The sequence below is a fragment of the Caenorhabditis remanei genome, chromosome V (assembly GCF_010183535.1).
Source record: "Caenorhabditis remanei strain PX506 chromosome V, whole genome shotgun sequence".
Lineage (NCBI taxonomy): Eukaryota > Metazoa > Nematoda > Chromadorea > Rhabditida > Rhabditidae > Caenorhabditis > Caenorhabditis remanei.
In genome coordinates, this window is record NC_071332.1 from 10,425,996 (window position 1) to 10,448,356 (window position 22,361).

General features: G+C 35.8%; 5 protein-coding genes across 5 annotated transcripts; all 5 read right to left on the reverse strand.

The window, feature by feature from the left end:
- Positions 1-620: 620 nt before the first annotated feature.
- Positions 621-1,623, reverse strand: GCK72_018793 (uncharacterized protein; the record flags this gene model as incomplete). Its single annotated transcript, XM_053732744.1, has 4 exons — positions 621-736; positions 780-1,259; positions 1,302-1,446; positions 1,492-1,623. The coding sequence occupies 4 exons, from the start codon at positions 1,621-1,623 to the stop codon at positions 621-623; spliced, it is 873 nt and encodes a 290-aa protein (XP_053581657.1).
- A 2,764-nt stretch (positions 1,624-4,387) lies between these two features.
- On the reverse strand, positions 4,388-7,500 carry GCK72_018794 (uncharacterized protein; the record flags this gene model as incomplete). The annotated part of the gene is made up of 8 exons (XM_053732745.1): positions 4,388-4,484; positions 4,529-4,633; positions 4,959-5,415; positions 5,461-5,654; positions 6,415-6,528; positions 6,574-6,688; positions 6,732-7,211; positions 7,254-7,500. The coding sequence occupies 8 exons, from the start codon at positions 7,498-7,500 to the stop codon at positions 4,388-4,390; spliced, it is 1,809 nt and encodes a 602-aa protein (XP_053581658.1).
- An 835-nt stretch (positions 7,501-8,335) lies between these two features.
- GCK72_018795 (uncharacterized protein) lies at positions 8,336-9,791 on the reverse strand (the record flags this gene model as incomplete). The annotated part of the gene is made up of 7 exons (XM_053732746.1): positions 8,336-8,423; positions 8,468-8,572; positions 8,615-8,738; positions 8,787-8,847; positions 8,891-9,321; positions 9,374-9,647; positions 9,693-9,791. 7 exons carry the CDS (start codon positions 9,789-9,791, stop codon positions 8,336-8,338), a joined length of 1,182 nt encoding a protein of 393 aa, XP_053581659.1.
- Positions 9,792-12,563: 2,772 nt separating this feature from the next.
- GCK72_018796 (uncharacterized protein) lies at positions 12,564-14,031 on the reverse strand (the record flags this gene model as incomplete). The annotated part of the gene is made up of 6 exons (XM_053732747.1): positions 12,564-12,671; positions 12,724-12,862; positions 13,057-13,292; positions 13,345-13,666; positions 13,715-13,860; positions 13,966-14,031. The coding sequence occupies 6 exons, from the start codon at positions 14,029-14,031 to the stop codon at positions 12,564-12,566; spliced, it is 1,017 nt and encodes a 338-aa protein (XP_053581660.1).
- A 6,418-nt stretch (positions 14,032-20,449) lies between these two features.
- On the reverse strand, positions 20,450-21,300 carry GCK72_018797 (uncharacterized protein; the record flags this gene model as incomplete). Its single annotated transcript, XM_003110254.2, has 4 exons — positions 20,450-20,695; positions 20,743-20,928; positions 21,089-21,186; positions 21,261-21,300. The coding sequence occupies 4 exons, from the start codon at positions 21,298-21,300 to the stop codon at positions 20,450-20,452; spliced, it is 570 nt and encodes a 189-aa protein (XP_003110302.2).
- Between the last annotated feature and the right edge of the window lie 1,061 nt (positions 21,301-22,361).

The following is a 22,361-nucleotide window of genomic DNA, read 5'->3' on the forward strand; positions in this document are numbered from 1 at the left end:
TATTCTCCTGATGCCGTCAGTTTGAATGCCCTAGATTACTCAAACACTCGTAAATTTTCTTTTTGTTTCCATGTCCGTCTCAATTTTTCAATGGTCACTTATCAGAAGATATATTTAGCTTTTTGACGATTTTATTCGTTTTTCGTTCGGTCATCTTTTGTTTGAATCATCGAAAAATCAAATGTTTAGAAATTGTTTGATAGATGCCTTCGTTTAGTTTGAAAAATAGAACATGAATCTTGTTTTCAATTACTTTCAGATTTTGAGTTTCCAGCACTTAAACTATTTTTGAATTAATGTTCTTTATTTCATTCTAACAAAAGATAATGATAAACTTTTCATAAAATATCGATTACTATCTTGAAATTCGTTGAGAAGCAAGATGTTCAGAGCTGATTGGTCATATCTGAAAATTCAATTTTTCAGTTAGATGATGAAAATGAAATTCAAAGTCTAACGAAATTCTCACCTGAAACAATTCGCATATGCAGTGAATCGATTTGACGTAAAAGCGCATGGATGTTTAGAACCCGGAGGGCTCATGCAATCTTCAGTTAAGGAGCATAGGACCCACATGAAAAATAATGAAACATTGATTTGATTTCCTTAGTTAACAGTCCTCACCATTTCAAGATTTTCAATGTGAACTCCGTTCTTGCCACATACAAAATACCAGATCCTACTTGGCTGAATTTTTGAAGCAATTGGTCGTTTGAAGGGAAGTAATTGAGTAGATCTAGAAACATGAACTCTTTAAAAAGTATTAAAATGCGTACTACCTGGATTCAAAACTGCGAAGTTACTATGATCAGTTGGACGAAAAGAGATAATCGATGAGAAGTTGCCAGATAACCGATATTCTAGAATTTCAGAAAACAAGTTTTTGATAATATTTGGTTTCCTCAAAGCAATATTTGCATCTATCCACCAAATAACTGGAAATTCTTTCACTGCTTCTGCCAAAACAAGTCCCTTAAAATGATAATTCTTCCAGTTTTTGACGAAATCTGGATAGGGAGATGCGTCGAATACTCGAAACTCAAAATTGGGATCATCAGGAAGTTGATCAGTAAAGTTAGAACTCAAATCCAATCCGTAAAGAATATATTTGTGATCCGGATAGTATTGGCGAATGCATTTGAAAGAGCTCATGCTGAAGTCGAAGTGATCATCTGAAGTTGCCGAAACGAAGACGACGTGACTTTCGTTTTTGATTGATTCAGAGAGATTAAAACTTCGTTTGTTGTCACCAAGCACATCTAAATTAAGACATGATTTTTGTAAAGTTTAAAATATCTTACTCAAGTTCTCCAAAGCCTCTAAATGAACACAGTTGAATTGTTTTCCAACGGCACTAGAGTTTTGTGGATCTTGATAGCAAAATTCATGGAACTCTCCTGTTTTGCTAGATAAACATTGACAGTTATTCCTTTTATCGATATAGTTCTCAATTCGATTATTTTATTTTGAATTCTGAAAGATTGAACTCACATCTCGAGTCGTCTTGGAAATTGATCGAAGTATGAATGTAACTAGAACAAATACAACAACAAGAATCAACAGAAAAGGTTTTCCAAGCACTTTTTTCTTAAAAAGTCGGTAAGTTTTCGGTCTTCTTTTCATTTTTGAAAAAATCAGCCAAAAAGGAGGAGAGTGAGAAGAATCTTCCGGGTTTCCTGGGAAACCAAATTTCTTTTGTATTCTGTTTCCTTTGTTTTGAAATAATTTCGGGTCATCGCCGGACCTTGGAACCTTAAAACTAAACATCCGAGAATGTTGTGGTGGATTTTTGAAGAGAGGGGGGGGGGGGGCTTAATCATCCTTATATCTTTACTATTAACAAACGCAAACGGCTGTATGTTTGTGTGTCTGTCGCCGATCCTACCGCCCTTCCTACTGAACCGATTTTCTTCAAATTTGGACCAAAAGATGAGAAATTTTCTCTTAATGATGCCCGTCTATTTTTTTAGTTAGTATAGGTCTCGACTAGGTCACTAGGTAAAAAAAAAGTGGTTTTCAAGCCTTTCAGTGGCTTTTGTTTCCGAAATAGGGAAATAGGAGTTCACGGGGGAAATAATTATAGAACATTTTCATTCTTCAAATGAATTCATTTCTTCACATTTTCAACACGGGTGGTGTAGAAAAAGAGGTTGAGCAGCCGTTAGGCTGCGTTAACCGACTGGTATAAAAGACAAGTGGTGTTTGTCTGTCTGTCTGAGGCGATGTCCGCAACGGTTTTGGAAAGAGAAGAGAAACTGAGCCAGCGGGCAAAACCGAACTGCCGTGCTTTCGACAGCGACAGCCGCTTTAGACCACTCGGCCACACAGGTAAAGCGCGATGGATCCATTGTGGGTCCATATGCGTCCATATCAAATATGGATCCACATAGGATCCATAACGCGTCCACATTTAAAACGCGGATCGCGCGCGGATGGAATATGGATGGGCAGGATGTCGGTCGCCCTCGAATTTCCGTGGATCGCGCGTGCATCCATATAGGATCCATATTCCATCCACGCCTGATCTGACTTTCCAACGATAATCCGATATTCCGCTTTGCGTGTTGTTTATAATAAATCGAGGCGAATTATTTTTTAGGAGTTAGCCGAAATTTTCTCCGTTTTCCAGAGTTTTCACCACTTTTTTGACAGTTTTTGTTGAAAATAAATTATGGTTCACTGAATAAAAAATAATTAAGCTATTGCCGAAACAAATTTCTGTTATTTTTCACCAAAACTCGGTAATGTCATTGAGAATTTTTTTTGGAAATTTATGGTTATTTTCATGAGAAAAATTAAAGGTTTCCACTATTTTTCTTTTCGGAACGACATGATAAAATACATTTGCAGGTGGAATAAAAGGTAATTTGGTAAGTCTCTGTCGTTCCGAAAAGAAAAAAAACGGACTTTTACTCTGTAGAAGTGTTCTTCTTTCCGGCTATTACTTGAACTCATTTTGTGTAACATTGATTTAAAAAACCTACGGACTATTTTGGCAATTGAAAAACAAAAATTGAATAGTATACTGAACTTACATAAAAGTGAAACCATAATTTGTTTTTGATGAAAAGTGAGTGGAAACGGAGAAAAGTTTGTAGACGAACAGAGTTGGACGAGAACGGAAAACGGAACTTGAAAAAAAACAATAGATAGAACACAATACACACCTTAAGAAACTTATAGTAGCAAAAGAAGAAGTCTCTAGTAAGCGAAACAGCCACAATAAGTGGCGGTATGAACCCAATCGAATGAATGAAACCACGGGTCGCGCGTGGGTGCTAAATGGATGCCGCCCGCGCGTGGATCCATATGGATCCATAATGGATCCATCTGACATACCCACAGCATCCGCGCGCGATCCGCGTTTCATCCGTAATGGATCCATCGCGCTTTACCTGTGCATGCGGGCACGTTTGAGGGAGGGTGGCCACGTGAATGAGGAGAGGCCAGCCGACTGAATCGCCGAAGGCGAGGCAGATAGGCTGGTTATAATATAAAAGTAATCATTTCCAAGTTGTCAAAAGCGGTGACAAGTCGGCAGAAGTCTCATGTTCCTGGAATTCGATAGAGTGCACGAAATAACTATCAAATGATTCTGAAAGTTTATATCTTATATGTTTGTGCCGTCATTAAAAACGCTTTCTTGTGAAGTTTGAATATTAAAAATTGTAAAAGGTAGTCATTTTTAGAAGATGTAAAGATCGGCCTGTTGAACAGCAGTAAGAGAAACAATAAGAAAAAACTCACGTATCCAAAAAAAGAAGTATCAAGAAACTAATTGTTTTTCTTGTTATCTGTAGGAGCTCATTGTCGTGTTTTTGATAGTTTCGAACAGAAAACCATTTTATGAACAAGAAAACTGTACACTTCACATTGAACTAAATAAGGACAATTTGCATTCACAGACGAGAATTTGCTACCGATGTGTGACCTTCAATTTACCCTAAAATTCGTTTCCTGTTTAATGGAGTTGATCAACTTGGATTACCTGATAATAAGATGAAATGAAATATCCAGACAAAGCCAAGAAGAATATAAACAATAACAAATATGACTTGCATTGTTTGGTTATAGATCTAACTGAAGTCATAAATTAGTTAAGTGATTGAAAGACTCCAGCTCACCAAAATGTTTTTCAATTTGTTTCACTGACATCATGCTGATGGAAATTCCACACTCTTCTGATTCTGAAATGTGCATAATTATAATTTTTACGTGTGCAAAACGTCAATTAAAACAATTAATTGTTTAAACTGAGAGAGCGTGTTCTCTTTTCTCAATCTGGCCGTGTGCAACGAAAGTTCAGAGCAAACGAAAAGTGAATAATTCATTATTAAGAGTGGTTTAACTCGCAATAACCGGAAACAAGAAAACAACAAGAAAACAATCAAGTTCGTGAAAAGAGAAAACCAAGCTTGGAAAGATAATTATTATGATCCTGATAATAATTAAGTAGCAGAAGGTTCAATACTGATTGATCGAATCTGAAAATTCTCGGATTTCATTCAGAACAGAACTCTGGAAATACCTGAAGCAGTGTGCAAACACGTTGTTCCTGTCTTCAGAGAAATGACAGTTAACCTGGGCGCCAGGTGGAGCCATACATGTTTCGTCGAGAGCACATAGAACCCACCTGGAAAATAATGAAATAAAAACTTATGGATTAGAAGAAAACAGTACCATTTGAACAACTCAATTGTAAACTCAGTTTTCATGAAAAAGAAGGCATTCGCACCCACTTGAGAGCCGTGTTTTGAACTTTTTAAAAGAGGTATCGAGTGGGTTGGAAAGTATGTTAGAAGCTCTGAAACAGAACAATTTTATTCGGTTTTCAATTTGCATACCTAGGAATAGAACTGGAAAGTTGCTGTGACCAGTATAAACGAACGAATAAATAGGAGAAATCTGAAAAACGGGTTTGAAAACATCTCCTAACTAATGGAATTAGTAATATTTACCAAAGTATTGAAAAGAAATCACTCACATCTTTAGCTCCTTTTCTCTCCACAAGTTCACCGATTTCTTGGAACAATAGCTGTGTCATATTCCCTTTCTCCACTCGAATATTTGCATCTAACCACCAAATATTTGAAAATTCCTTCATTACTTCTGCCAAAATCAAAACTTTAAAACGATACTCCATCCAATGTTTCACATATCCTGGATAACCGGTTGTATTGAATATGCGAACTTCGAGATTTTTGAAATTTCTTTTTATCTTTTTGATTTGATATTTTCCAAGACCGAGACTGTACAAAATATACTTTCCATCTGGATTGTGCTTGTAGAAAGATGAAATTGATTCAATTGCCTGGGTGATATGATTATCAGAAGCTGCCGAGACAAAAACCACTTCTGGATTGTAATGAAGCAGAGTGGATACATCGACAAATGGCCCGTTATTCTCTACGAGTTCTGAAAAGTTTATGAATACATTGAGCAAGCATTGAAATTTCGTACCTAAGCCTTCTAGAATACTCAGACTTGCACATTCGAATTTTTTTCCGATTGAAGTCGAGTTTTGTGGATCCACATAACAGAAGTCGTGGCTCTTTCCAGATTGTTTTGATTTACAATTACAATCTAATTTTCCTTGTTTTCTGTCAAATAAAGTAGACGTCAGAACAGAAGATACTGCATTATCTTCACCCCTGCTGGAAGTTTTATGTCGTATGGGAGCTCTGGCTTCGAGCCGAAGAAGTTTTTCCTTCTGAATCAGCAACGATACTTCTGTTGACGCCTGAATTTTAATAGAACAAATGCTTCCCATTTTTCTGCTAACTCACCTTTGAAACACTGCTATCAGTGTGATATATAGAAAATACAAAACCGAAAAGCGATGCCACAAAAATGAGAAAAAATATTGATGGTTGCGAGAGTTTTGATAATAACCAATCTGATAAATTTAAATGAAGAAAATTATTAATCTGGATCAAAGTAAGTTTTCAAGAAAAATGCCTAGAACACAACTGACTACTGAGGACTACAGGGCTACAAGGAACAACTCACAGTATACATTTTTCATCCTCCTCTCGTGCATTTTCAGCAAATGAGGCCAATACTTTGTCCAGTCGTAAAGACAGGTCGTAATTTATGATAATAATAAAAATCTGGACGATTAGAGAAAGTGAGAATAATAACGTTTGTACTAAAATGTTTATGCAGTGAAAGTCAAAACAAACATCAGCGCCACCCTTTTTCGCTTTCTTCATTTTAGTTGCCAGGAAACTGAGAATACATTTCTATTTCTTCCCAAAATCTTTTACAAAATAAGAGACTCAGAATAACGAAAACAGAAAAATAAACATAATCTACAAAATTTACTAAAATCATGAAGAAAAGGTGAGCTGGAAATCTGAAAAATATTTGTGGTGATCTTGAAATTGATTCAGCAGTAACAGATTCAGCACAGACTGATCAAATCGAAAACACTTGGCAAAGTAGTCCCATTGATTCGGTCCAAATTTACAAAATACTTGAGCTCCGGGAGGGTTCATGCATTTCTCATCAAGAGCACAAAGTACGTACCTTGAATTTTGACAGCATTGAAATAAATGGAGATCAAAGATTTACCATTTGAAAATTTGAAGTGTCTTTTCTGTTCTTGGAATATGGATAATTCCAGCAGCCACTTGAGCTGACTTTTTTAGCAACGGAAGTGAGTTCGACGGAAAGTATTCCAATAAATCTGAAGTTGTTGAAATGGGTGAATCTAACCAAAATGCTCTCACCTGGAAATAATGTTGCAAAATTACTATGACCAGTATTCAGAAAAGAAGTGATAGAAGAAAAGTCTTCTGTTGAACGATTAGTCGCGATTTCTTCAAAAAATCTCTCGATAACGTTTGGTTGCTTCATTTTTATATGTGCATCAATCCACCAAACATTCGGGAATTCTTTCAAAACTTCAGCCATAATGAGTGGTTTGAAGCGATATTCCATCCAATGATTCACATATTCGGGATATTCAGATGTATTGAATTGGCGAAATTCAAAGTTAGTATCATTGGGGAGTTGTGCCACGTATCCCGGTGACAAGTGGAGACCATATAGAATATATTTATGAGTTGGATAATAGTTGCGGACACTTTCATAAGACTTAGAACTATGATAGTAGTGATCATCCGATGTAGTTGAGACGAAAACTACGTCTTCTTCAATTTCGATTAATTCCGAAACAAAGGAAAAAGGCTCAGGATAGTTTAGAACTTCTGAAAGAAAGCAATCATTTCCGAAAATAAACCACAACTTACTCAGCCTTTCCAGTGTGTTCACATAAACGCAATCAAACTTTTTTCCGATTGAAGAAGAGTTTTGTGGATCCACATAACAGAAGTTGTAGTTCTTTCCAGACGACTCCGACTTACAATAACAATCGGTTGTTCCTTCATTAAAAATGACAGAACTATTAGGCTTTGATCGAATTGTAGAAACAGAGTTCTTGAGTTTGAAACTATCTGATTCAGATGATTTTTCTGTAGGAATATCAAAAGATTTCATAGAATTTGAGGCTTGGATCTTAAAATATCTCTTAGTTTACTGGACACTGAAAGGGCGATTCTCACCGCAATTTTCCCATTTTCCTTTTCATTTTGAGATGTAACAATCTTCTGAAATAATAACAACACATTTATTGGAATGAATGTTAATATAAAAGATATATAATTAGAGTGGTTTTTTTTCTTTATGTAATCTCGACTTACTTGGTAAGAACCATTTGAATTATAGTGTACTGAAATTAAAAGTAAGAAACAGACAATCGCAAAAACAAAAAGAAACACAGAAGTTTTTGAGTTTCTTCGAGTTGATCGATCTTAAATTCATAGTTTTCATCGAAAAGCTATTAGTAAAAACTCACGGTATGTACTTTCAACTGTTTTCATTCTACACGTTCTTCCTTAATCAATAGTCCGGATCAGTACAAATCTCTCAAACAGCTCTCTTTTGAATATTATGCATCTCCTGTTCATAAATACGTGTCGATACGAATTGTTTTCTCTATATCTCTGACATGAAAATGAATACTATTGCGTTGTTTTTATTCAGCGATTGGTCTTTTGACGATAGATTACCAAATACTCCTTTTTTCCGAAAAGTTTTTTTCAGTGCTTACGGAGCTCTTCTTATAAAAGAGGCCTTCCAATACAGTTTTTACTATAGCTTAACACTAAACACCCTGTTTTAATTGTCTTTCAGAAGTTTCTGAAGAAGATTTTAGAAAATAATTTAATTAATTTTTAAAAATACCCGAAGGTTTCCAAATCAACAACAAACGGAGTTTTCACTTTACACACGATTTTTACATACAATAAAACTAAATAGTGAAGATAAAATCCTAAAAAAGCCAACCGAGGTTAGAGAAATACTTATTATGATCTTGGTACGTATTGAGCATCAAAAGGTTCAAAATGGATTGATCGAATCTGAAAAATATCATAAAATTGATCTATGAAGGTATGTATCTCACCTGAAACAATGAGCAAACTCTGTATTTCTGTTTGTTCCAAAATGACAATACACTTGAGCACCCGGCGGAGCCATACATGTTTTGTCCAGAGCACATAAAATCCACCTGGAAAAGTAAATATAAGAATCATCTGATGACGAAAAATACCATTTGAAAACTTCGACTGTAAACTCAGTTCTAGCAACATAAAATGTATTGGCTCCGAGTTGTGCTCCTTGTTTTTCACTTTTCAGAAGATCGATTGAATTCGTTGGGAAATATGACAAGACTTCTGAAAAATTAAGAAGTAAAACCTCGAATTAGTCTGTAAATAACTCACGCGGGAATAGTGTAGCAAAATTACTGTGGCTGGAATGAATGAAGAAATACAAAGGCACCGGCTGAAAATAATGAATATTCTCTGATGAAAAAACCAGAACTTACAATATCGGTATCCGCTTTCTTAACATGCTCATCAATATTTTTATAAAGAACATCAATCATATTCGGTTTCTTAACCACAATATGTGCATCCATCCACCAAATATTCGAGAATTCAGTCATCACTTCTGCCAAAATCAGTGGTTTGAATCGGTATTCCATCCAGTTTCTTGCGTAATCCGGATATCCAGATGTGTCGAAAATTCGGACTTCTAAGTTTTTGAAGTCTCTTTTGATATTTTTTATATAGAGATCTCCGAGACCAAGACTGTACAAAATAAATTTTCGATTTGGGTTGAATTTGTAGAAAGCGGAAATCGAAGCGGTGGCCTCATTGAAATGATTATCAGATACAGCAGAAACGAAAACTATTTCTTTTGAGTTTTCGGATGATTTCGAGAGATCCACAAACGGTCCAGGGTTATCGACAAGTTCTGTAACTCGAATTAATTTCCATCAATAATTTGAAGGCATTCTGTGACTCACTCAATCTCTCTAGAATTGCCAAATGATTACAGCTGAACTTCTTGCCAATTGATGTCAAATTCTGTGGATCCATATAACAGAAGTTATGAACTTTTCCAGTCTTTTGAGATACACAGTCACATTCTCCTTGCTCCTTATCCTTCACGGCTTCTGGAGCAGCGTGAGGTGGCAGTTTTGATTTTGATGTTGACGATATCACTCTTGATTGAAGAACTTGACTTTTCTCCTTCAGCTCTTCAGTTCCAATTTCTAATCGAGGAATAGTAATGGGTGCCTGGAAAGTATGAATTTTCCTCCATTCTTTTTTTTCGTCACTCACCTGATAATCTCTATTTCTAGTGTAATGTAAAGAGAACAAGAATCCGGAGAAAGTAACACCAAGAATAAAAAGAAATGGACCACGTAAGGAGCTCTTCATAGTTGTGGAACCACCTGGAAAAAAAGAGAGTTAAAGATAGTGAAATCTCTCAAAACGCGACAGAAATGGCTTCATTATATGAAAATAATAGAAGTTTCAATTCAGAAACAAAAAAGGTTTTTTGGTTTGTTCTGGTAAATAGGGCGTGTAAGAGTGAACATATTATATAAAAAGAAGAGATCAGGCAGGGAGCACAACGTCATCCGGAGGAAACCCTAAGTGAACATAACCTTTTTGAACTAATGCATTTGAATGAGATACACCCTCACTACCTTAAACTTATTAAAAATTTAATTAATAAACTATTCATGTTGCCATTTTTTGACTAACTGAACGGAATTCTAATTGAATAAAATCTTAGTATGAAATTCAATTAATTGAAGTTATAACAAAAAACTCGAAATGCGAGGCTAGCCAAGAAGATAAACTTCTGCAGAAAAAAAGAAACATTTTCAAAAAATGGCTTCCAGGACAACAGATTCTTTTTATTTCATGAGCCGTGCCGAGAGTGTCATTTGAATAATTCATCACTTCTCAAAAGAAAAAAAACGACGAAACAAAAGAGCACTTTTGTCAAAATGAGGCGTCTCTCTGTTGAACAGAACAGAATATTGCGTGTGAAACACTTTGCTCTAGCACTTTATGGAGGACAAACTTTGTTATCTTTCATAGGTTGAGTCACAATATTTCATATCGATTCTCGCACCAAGACTATGTAAACTTACTATTAAGCCACGTGGAACAGACGACATACATTTTGATTCGAAGAAAACTACACAACATGATTCTATTTCCGAATTATTATAAATTTAGGCTAAACCTAAACTCTTTTTCTGAATTGTTCTCAGTTTCAAAACTTCCACAACAGTTTTTCATGGCTTCATCGGAACACTGGTGTTAAAAAGTTAATGCTCGATCTCAATGATATTTATAAAAATAAAATCTTCGAACCGTCATTATTTTATCAAGAGTTGACTCTTCCAAACTCTGAAATTATTTAAAAAGCAGCCAAACCAAAAGTTCACTACAAAAGTATACTTATCAAACACTAAGGGCGTTGTCACCCGAATTGATTGAACTGACGGTCGATAATGAAAAAGAGAAGAAAAACAAATGAAAATGATCAATTATTAATAAGTCAAATGAACGGATAACTGTTATCTGTCTAGAAATTGAAATGAACTAGATACTGAAAAGAGGAACCCTAGTTAATAATACGGTCAATTAGCTGAACTAAAGGAAACAAATACACTCACTCCTCCTACAAAATTTCGATATTTGATTGCATAAAGATTCATTGTTTGAACAGCTTTTCTACTGAATTCCGATGTAGAGATATACAAAATAAATTTATCAAACAACGAAGATTCTGAAAATTAGCTTCATCCCATTTCAGTTGTGTTTTTCCGTCAATTGGACTATCTACACCTATAAGGGTACAGTATTCTTGCTAATGTTATAAATAGACAAAACTCGACTCAAAATTGAAATTAAGATCAATAGATCATACTACCGTTAGTTTCTAAATATATCTTGTAACACCCAAGACAGAATATGAGAGTTTATGAAAGAACTACGGTTTCTGATAGTGAGTATAGGAAACCAAGGAATAAATATTATAAAGAGTTCACTAGTACGATACTTCGGAAGTCACGTCATTGTCAGCGGGGACACGCGCCGTCCCAGAAGTTTGTTTTGACTTTCACTACATAAAAATTTCAGTACAAACGTTTTTAATTTCACTTTCTCTAAACGCCCAGATTCTTTTTATTATCATAAATTACGACCTAGAGAGCCTTTACGACTGGACAAAGTAGTGACCTCATTTGCTGAAAATGCGCGAGAGAAGGATGCAAAATGTATACTGTGAGTTATTCCTTGTAGTCCTGTAGTCCTCAGCAATCAGTTGTGTTCTAGGCATTTTTCTTGAAAACTTATAAGTACTTTGATATATACTTTGATCAAGATTAATAATTGTGTTTACTTAAATTTTTCGGATTGGTTACTGTTAAAAAACCATCAATATTTTTTCTCATTTTTATGGCATCCCTTGTCGGTTTTGTATTTTCTATATATCACACTGATAGCAGTGTTCCAAAGGCGAGTTTGCAGGAAAATGAGAAGAATTACTCAGGTAATTTCCAGGCAGTTAGCCGACGAAAACGGCAGTTAGCCTCCGTACCTGAATTGCATTAAACTTTCTTTTCTATTCCAATAACCAATTTGTAAATACACATCCGCTATACGATCATTCTTCTTTGAAATTCTTATCAAATCCCTTTCAGGATATTTCAAAAATTGATTGGGTCAGAGTGATTACTGCATTTTTATATCACAGTCGTTCATTGAGATTCCTACAACAGAAAGTCATCATCCCCAACCCGCCGACGACAGCAGCTAACGCTATGAAAACGCGCAGCCGACCTCACGCGGGTTCCGCCGCCCGCTATCTTTTGTGTACGAAATGGGCGGAGTCTAGTCGGAAGTATGGGGAATAGGTGAGAAAACGTTCGAAATAAAATATTTTTTGAGAAACAAAATAATTTATGATAGAAGATAGAAACATTAAAAAGTGATATGAACATGATAACCCGTTAGACTCAGAAATTGGCGAGATTCGGAAAAGAAAGTGTGGGGAAAGGACATGAAATGAAAAATGAACAAAGTGCTGCCTAGAGATTTTTGTTTGAAAAATCACAGGAAAGAACGGAAATTAAATTTCCCAACAATGAAAAGCTATTCGGAGGAACGCGATAAATTCTATAGATTTGTCTAGACTTTTTTCCTATCAACTCGGTAGAGAAGAATATCGAAAAGACGAATGTCATCTGGTGACAAGTGATGAAACGAGATGAGATCGTTGGCGAATGCTTCGTAACCCTGAAAGTGAATACATTGAAGAATAGGAACAGAATAAAAGAAAGTTAATTACCCTTTTTTCCAAATATTTGACCCAATCGATACTAGCTTTCGATTGATGGAATGTTTCAGTTGGAGAAAACGTGTTGAATCTGTTCTGACCAAGTGAGTTACGGGTGTCTTCTGGATAGATTCCGGCGTTCGCGAGGCATCTGAAATGTGTTTCCTTTGATCAGAAGACCGTTTTTTTTTGGTCAGAGAATATCGGGAACGTATCCAACATCTATCTCAAATTTTTGTTCTGTTTGAGTTTGGAGTTGTTTGGACAGCTATACCATTACCAAAATGTTGCAGTGGCTAATATTTGACAACCACGATACAACTAACAATCCCTCATTTCACACACCTTGCAATTCCAACATCTTCATAAATATCATCGGGACATAACGTCGCATTCGGATACAACTTCTCTGCAAAAATCTTCAATGCAGCTCTCGAGATGATGTATCCTGCACCACCCGCATTATATCCGTTCGTGAGATATGGCTTCAGAACGTATCCAAGATAATGAGGCTCGTCAGGATTTAAAGTTGACAGGAAAGCCTTCAGATTTTCAACAATGATGTAGGTGTCGTCGTCGGCCTGAAGAAGACTAGATATGTTTTCACTCAAGTTATCATTATCACTGATTCACCTTCAAATACCAATCGAATTCGGAGGAAATATTTGTGTAAATATGATGGAATGCATAACGACTTTTGAAAAACAAATTGTAATAATTATCCGGAATTCCAGCGAATACTGTTGAATACGGTATCCGTGAATCATTAAACTTCTCGGAAGTGAATAATTGTCCATGATCACATCTATGAATCCACGTTTCATTAATTGCAAGCGATCTCGTATCATGATATATTGTTGAAGTTTGAACCCAACAGAACAGTTTCCCTTTCTTCGGTAATTTTTGAGCAGCAGGTGAAACTTCTATTAGATTTTGAAGGTTGTGGTCGTTTGATCTGAAAGTTCGTTATGATTTCGAAATTATATAGGTTTGATCATAATACCTGTCATACGTGGCTTTTGGCGTTTTGTCTCTGGTCAAGAGGAGTACTGTAAGAAGAACCGCTCCAAATAAAACAGTTATGATGACTGAGGAGAGAAGAAGCTTTTTTCGAGGTTTTTTGAGGGATCCCAGCGAGTCCAACTCATCCTGTAACAGTCCAAGTGAGTACAACTTCTAGAAAAACTGTACGAAAGTATTAATTCAAAATTTATTTTCAATTTTCAAAACTGATGATTTAAACTTAAAGCTCACATCATAGATATTGTAGTTGTCGTCAGTTTTGCAAATAAGTGTCCTAATATTTCCACATTGCACCATTGTTCTCTGAAATTTTGATAGTTTAAAAATTTCGAATAAATTTTGTTTCTGCTTCAAACCCAATGAAAGCGAGAGAATTTTCTATTTCGCTGCATTTAGTTTTAGATGAATCAGAATAAGAGAGAGTTGAACAGAATAGATATGAAATACGGGGAGTAAAAGGAATGAGAAGCCAGAGGTAGTAGTGGAAAAAGGACTGATGCATTGTGCTCTGAAACACAGACAAGAAGATATAACATATCTCGAGGAGGGAGAAGTGTTGAAAATTGGTTACTATGGTGAAAAACTGATATGGCGAAGAAGAAGAAGAAGGAGAAGAAGAAGAAGAAGAAAAAAAAAAGAAGGAGAAGAGAAAAAAGAAGGAGGGCGCGGAAAATTGAGAAAATTGTGAAGTAAGAAGATGGAAAACTATCAGATTCAGGAAAATGGAGACTAGGTAGGAGGCTAGAAATTTGGAACTCAGAACGGGGCAGTGGTGTGCCAGTGGCGTTTTCGAGTGTGTACGAGGATCCGAAATTCCGCTTTTGGTACGCGAAAACGCCACTGTGACTAGGGAAGGCCTCCAGGTGCCCGTGGAGTTATGGGTCGTGACCTATATCATTGGAAAGTTGAGAAAACACAGATTTCAGATATATATTCAGTTTTTGCCCTCGAGGCCTGTATTCGAGAAAAACAAAATCGGCAATAAATTGTGCCGATTTCCTTCTATTATGGACCACCCACGAAGAAAAATTGTAGCATTTAATTCTATTCACGAATGCAATTTAATGCATTTTTTACATTTTTTTTGCGTTCGTGAATAGGCAAGTCTTCTTCGTGGGTAGGTCCATTAATGATAGGGATGCATTTTTTCGTTCGAATATTGTTATCTAAAACATAAAAGTAAAACTCACCACAGGTCTCCTCAGAATAATCATTTTTAACTTCTTTGTATCCTTTTGGACAGTAATACAACAGTTTTACAATTTCTTGACAACTCCTAATGTGCTGATTGAACAACTGTTCTCTCGATTTCGGATCTCTATGGCTATGGTGGCAAAGTGTTCGAAAAACAAACATGTTTCAATAAAATAACAAAAAATGGTTGCAGACTGTTCCTTTTCACTAGGAGTTTCTATGTTTCGGATTGCTTGTCTTGATGATTTTTCGGGATAAACTATTTCAAAGTTAGGATTAAACTCGTTGAGTCAAATCGCAGAAATTCTCATCCAAATCAATGAGAGCCTCAAAACTGCACCATTTTTTGGGTCAAAGAGAAAGATCATCAAAGAAATGTTTCGTTTTGGCACCCCAGAAGCAGTCCTCTCCCAGTGTGACAATTTATGTTCGCGTGTTAGTGTGATGTTGCTTCTTTTCTCTTTCGTGCATGTTGCACCAATCTTAGTTTTCGAAAAGTTTTCCATCTCCTCCGTGTCATAAGCATATGTCTAGTGAGTCTCTGTGTCTCGTGTCACTTTTCAGTCCATACATCATCCAATGGACCTCCTTTTTTTCTTTTTTCTCTAGTGATGAAGATAGAAAGTTTATGAAGAGAAAGTGGAGGAGATGGTGGAGAGAGAAACGGCTGAGAGTAGTGGATTTGACGGTGGGAAAAATAAAATTGGTGGCAGAAGGCGGAGGAGTGAAATCTGAGGTTGTTTTATGGGTCACATCAAAACAAGAATAACATGTAATTTTAGATTTTTTTAAACTCAAAACAGTTGAGATTGTAAAAATAACCGTGAAGTACAGAAACCAGACTAATCTCTTGAAGTACTAGAAATGAGATCTCAGTTGAAAAAAGTTATTGAATAGTTGCCGGATAGAAGCTAGATTATAGCAATATTTTTCGTTAGCAAACCATTTTCCTAAAGATCCATCGAACTTCTTATCTAATGCATGTACCCTTTTGGAACAACAAATCCTAGGGACCACAGAAAAAGATGGGATTCGGATGACGCCGAAAAAAGAAGAAGCCGTCATCCCAAATAAAAGAGAAAACGAGATGAGACGATCAAAGATTGAGGAAAAAAGGAGAGATTCTGAAGGAAGGCACCAAATAAGGAATAGAGCAAATTGAAGGAAAAAAAGAAAAAAAGAAAAAGAAACAAGAAAAAACAAATATGTAGATAGACATAAACAAAATTAAAACAAACGAGTGCTTCCGCTCTCCGAGTACAAATTTCGAATGAATTTCAAAAAATGAAGAAAAATAAAGTAAACAAATCAATTTCTTACAGAATATCTGGACCTCTTGTCATTCCGAAACGTCATAATAAATCATTATCAAAATGATGGAAACACTCTTTATCTATCACTTATCAGTCGCCATGTGCACTACAGATCCACCGCTTGACAGCTGTTTTAAAAACACATGCTCATGTTCTTTTTCTCTTTTTTTCTATTTTTATGACTTCCACCTAGTCCTCCCACTCGTCTATGACTAAGGTTATTTTTTCAAAATAAAAACGCTCTAACTTTTATGAGTTCTCTTTTTCCTTTAGGTTTAAAGGTATGTATACTAGTCAGTGATCAAAAAACATGGTTAACTCAAAAGTAAAAAGAAAGAGAATTAGGAGGTAAGAGGAAACAAATGAATGGTGTGAAGTAGAATGGGCGGTGTGGAGAAAGAAAAGAGAATGAAGGGTGTTGGGTGAGATGGATGGGTGCACACACAACACAGACAACAACCTTTTTTGAAGGGGACAGAGGTGAAATGTTGGGTGTTGGTTGGGTGACAAATGATGGTATAACAGAAGAGATGAGAATGTCACAAAGACAAAACGACATTTTATGAGAGATTGGAAAATAGCTTTGAACAGAGTCTGAAAATATAGACCCTTAGCCTTTCTAGTTCTTAATTTCAAAACTTTAAAGTTAGTGCACTTGAAAAACTGGTGAAATTTGGATTAAAAACTTTTCATAATTGCATCAGAACATCAAAACAAGAACGTTTAAAACTGATGTTGGGATTCATAATACAATTTTTGTTTCGTCAAGTGGCTCATATCATCCAGATTGAATCAAAGAGTTCTATTTGATGTTTTCGAAAATGTTTGAGACAAATACTGTAAAAATAGAACGAAAAAGCCTCTATGGCCAATTAGAAAGATAGTAGATCAAAGAAGCAGAAGGTCGTGACCTAGAGTATAATAAAACAATTGGAACATCTTCTTTTTCTTCTTTTAACTATTTGTCTATCTTCTTCTGACCTTGACTCCTTTTCATCAAAAATGCTATGAAGGAATTTGAAAAATGACCAGAGAATACATATAGCATATTGACGAAAATTCGTTTACGAGTACATTCACTAACGAGCCGCTTCCCTACATTTCTTTGATGAGCACAATTTGTGGCATGCAACATTTATGAAATTAGAAGAAGAAGAAAAAGAAGGAGAAGAAGAAGAGACACAGAAATAGTGCCAGAATGAAATTAGATTACCCGAGTATTCTGGGTGATGAGCATGAAACTTTGATTTCGAGTTCGAAAGAAAAAAGAAAAGAAGAAAAGTGTGAAAGTACAAATGATATATGTGTGAGGTTGTTGAGAAATGAAATATCTCTCGAGGGAGGTATCAGTCACTTGACATTCAACAAAAAAGCAAATGGATTTGTTGCAAGAAGGTCAGATCTCTTTTTATACCCGAAAAGAGAAAAGGGCAAAGAGAGCAGAAATATTGACCTATATTATAAACTGGACTTGGTGGTATGAATCTCGATCGACCAAAATAATAATTTGGTTTGAAGAGATATCAAGTTACAAGGTCCCGAGTAAACTGAGTAAGTGCAAGTTTTAGCAGATGATGTCAACTGATTGCAGTACAAAATACTTTTTGGAAATAAAAAATTGAAAGGAGAAAGTGAAATAAGGAATCACATGGAGGACCACAACAACATGTTTTTTCGGCTTCTTCTTTTTCTTCTCGGCTGAAATTCCACTATTTACTCTTGACTCGAATTTCATTTTGATGTGATAAGAAGATATTGTGTTGTGGGAATGTAGAAAGGAAGAAAATATCAATTTACAAGGGAACGTTGATTCTTTTCAAGAAAAATGGGAAGGATATTGGGATCCGGTTTTGATATTATTCTTCTGCTAATGTTGAGTATTCCGGAAATGATATTTGATACTTTTCGACTTTTCTACATTCTGTTCATGTTTAAATAGAAAACTGACCTAATGGAGGTAGACAAACTGTCAAAGTTTAAGTAAACACAATTTGTACACTAATGGTATACCGATTAGTTGCTTTCAACTACAAAGTATAAAAATTAGTTGGAAAATGAGACTGATATGATTTTTTACAGAAATGGCTGAACACCAGAAGATTCGAAATGAAATGGTTATATCTTCAGTAAAACGAAAAATGTATTACCGTACATTTCTCCTCTGGAAAAAACCCAGCCGGTGTTTCTGCTTCAAAATTAAAGAAAAGTGAAACAAGTCGGTCTCCCAGAAGAAGATGAAAATTGACCTTATTTGCATGTACATTGTGCGGAAACCTGAAAGGATTGCGGCGTCAGCAAAATGGTGGCGAAAAGACAGAATAGTTGCGCAAGTCCTTTTACGGAAAATAGAAGGATATATGGACAACGAGACTATTGGGAGACGCAGAAGGTGTGACAAAATGAGAAAGGTATGGCAATTGTCATGAATAAGGGGAACTTGGATTCAAGAGTATGGACGGATGAGAGGAAAAAGAGAAAGAGATTTGAAGAGTAGGGCACAGAGGTGGTTTCAGGATTCATCATGCCTCGATCACATTTCGGATGGCATTGTGGTGAACAGATACACCGGCAACCTATAGGACACACCAGGAACGAACAACTTCTTTTAAGACGAATATAATTTCAAATGCAAGAGACAATATCAAAACTGACAGATTTCCAAAAACTCAAGGTCTCTTCTCTTCAAAAAAGTTTTTCAAAAACAGAAACGTCGACGAAGTGACATAAATCCGTTAGCACTTCACACTTATGACGTGCGGACTGAACGTTTTGGTTCCAATATCGAATAAGTTTTACTGAAAAGCACATCATTCGAAAAGATTCTGTAACTTAATCAGTGCCGAGAAGGTTCTAGAATTTTTCGAAATGAGAGATATTCATACAAAAATCTAGATTTTATATCAACATCAATGGTCAACAAATCATAATCAAGGCTTGTTGAAAAAATGGTCAGCTACCAGAAACCAGTAAACAAATGTATACTTTTAATAGCAAGGGCAGTTCGAATATCACGCGATATCTAAGCTTCTGTGTTTTGCCGTGAAGGACGAATGAGCGGAAAACTTTTTTGAATAACAAGAACACTAACAAATCTGAGTAAAAGCGGACGAAGTTACATAAACAACCGTGAAAACATAAGGACAGGATTCAAAAAGGTTTGAATAAGGAAGCCGCTTATGATCTGAGAAACTTATCCAGTGCGGGTACATTTCAATTTTTGAATGGATGTATTCAAAACTAATGAAACTCTCAACGTACACGTACACGTGGTCGTTATTTTGAATTTAGGTCCTTTTTTTAAATTTTCCCAGCTTTCTAGAATATCTTCGTCGATGACATGGGCATTGCATAGAAATTCTCAACACAAGAAAAGGAGAAAAAGTGAGTGCTCTTGACCCTAATCAACAAAAAAAGAACGAAAACAAGAGGAAGGTTTACTAGGAAAATGGAAAACAACAAAAACATGAAAATAGCCTAGAGGGGAGCAGGGAACCCACCGAATACCTCTCTCTGCTATTTTGGTTCCCTATTTCTGCATGCCATTAAATAGAAAGTGAGTGAGTGAGAAGGGAAGCGTTCGTTTTTTTTTTCATTTTCCTACTACAAGTTTTTTTTTCTAAATTTGGTTAAGCTTTACTCTTTTTTGAGAACGAAACACAACAACAACAGAAGTCAAAGAGAACAGACAAACTGAAAAATAGAAAAACAAAATGATGTTAGAATTCCAATCGGATCAACTCACTCTTTTTGCAACCGATACAAACCAATTCACACAGTTATTTTCATTGGAAATGACAGGAGAATTTCAGAAGAAGAAACGAAAAAGACAAAAACGTGGGATGAATAAAAGAAGAGGTACAAAAAACATTGTGTGACGTTGCAAATTTGAAAGTTTAAAAATTTTTAATGTGTGGTCCTAAAGGACGTTTTGAATTATTGAAAGTGTTTTCATGGTGTCAAAGCGCACGGTGTTTTCTGCAAAGGAAATCTGAAAAAGAAATTTCGACCTCTAACTTTCTGAAACCAAGTTGAAAGTTACTAAACTTCATTAACAAATGAAGTAAAATGGTCAACATCTAGTAATCGAAAAACCAGAAATTCAAACACCAAATCAAAGCTTCCCAATTGAATCAAATATTAAAAAACACAACTGAAATATAGAAAATTGAAAACACAGTAAACTACAGTGATAACAAAGAAAAAAGAGTTCAAGAATGAGCAATAACTGAACCCTTGATTTCAGCCATCTGCTGATCGAAGAGCTGATGAATGCGGCGATGGTCTGATTGCATTCGATGGAATCCCTTTTCGAACTTCTTCCAACAGACGTCTTTGTTGTACTCGGTCTGAACAATTCCGAGTACATGCCGTTGTTTCTCCTCCAATTCTTCTTTTCCGATATTGTAGTCTTTGAAGTTGTCCCAGAGCAAAATGTATTGTGCTCGAGTCGCAGCCTGATATGTTAAAAGTTTGATCGTAAAACAGATTGATATCCACTCACATTGTAAAGCGATTCTCTTGATAACTTCTCCCATCCATCGATTGAATGGTATCGTCGAGTAGGGCACAAACGAATGCAATCCCAAGGATTTTCACCTTTGTCGATAGCTTCATGGACACGAACCACGTTTTCAAAATTGTTTTTCCAGGCGATGTGAGTGTTCATGACGCCCCTCTTTATTTTTTGCTGAAATAATTGAGACTCTCATTTAAAATGTAGAATAAAGAGTTACTCCACTAAGAATGGTTTTGAAGTAAAAAATTTCATAAAACAGATCCATGCTCTAGTAATTTCCATAACCAATTATCTAGCCAATTTTCTCTTATTTGACAAAAAAAAAACATACAAGATCTTGGTTTCCTGCGAAAGTGCACGTTTTGAGATGAACGAGCAGTTTGTCCACATCGATTTCAATGCCATCATCACAATAGAGGCACGTCAATTCTGAAAAAAAACTCGTAAGATTTTTTTTTTGAAAAGTATGTCTAATTAAAAAAAAGAGCAATTAAAACACTTACTGTTCTCCGCACTGGTGAAGAAATCTTCTCCGCGGCTCATTTTCTTCGTGAGAATACAGAGGTTGAAATTGTTATTCAAAAATAATTCGATGAAGAAAAAAGGAAGATTTGAAAGTAGTTGAATATTCGAGAAAAATGCTGCTTCTCGAAGGTAGACTGTCCGTTTTGAATGTCGGTTTCTAGACAAGGGCAACTGAGAGAGCTTAGAGATAAAGGCAACAGTTGAGGTGATTGGGAGCGAAAAAGGGGAAGAACATTTGAATTTATTGACCTTTATTTCACAAATTATATGGATGGAAATGGGAATGGAGGTTATCGAAATGAGTTTTTAACGTATTGTTTGAACAAGAAACAGAAAAAAAGAGAAATATGTAGTAAGACGAAAGAAGAAGAAAGTGATGATGAAGATAGTGTAATACCATTTTTTTCTGTTGCATTCATCTCGATAATATGGATAGAGCCGACTTCGCGTTACTTTCACTAAAAGCAAAAAATAACAATTTTTCTTGCATTCTTATGTTCGTGACTGTGTAGACATCGATTTTCAAATATCTGTAAGAACTAGAGTGTTGTCTCGCGAGAATCAGCTTTAGCGCTTTGCGAGACGATTCCAGCTGAATCCAGCATATTCTCGTTTCGTTCTGTCTCGTTATTCCCAGCATAAAGTTCAGCACATTCTCGTTCAGCATAGTTCAGTTACATCATATTTCAGCACGTTTTAATTATTTTTCATTTCCGCATTACTTGCTGGACATTGCGAGAATCTCGCGTGGGCCGAAGTTAAGTGATGAAAAAAATGTGAAAACAAAGAGAGAAAAGAGGATCAGTCGAATCTAACTGCTTCCCAGCTTAACCCGATCGAACTTCTTTCTGAACTTTTGCTGAACTATGTTGAACGAGAATATGCTGAACTTCTGGACAAAACGAGACAAAACGAAACGAGACGATTGCGAGAATATGCTGGTTTCAGCTGGAATCGTCTCGCGATACGGCACTCTAGCAAAAACTGAGCAATCTGTGTAGTCTGAAAAGTCCATTCGAATTGTACGATAAAAACATCTCAATCGTTTTTTGTATAAACTGGAACAAGTAAGCAGATTT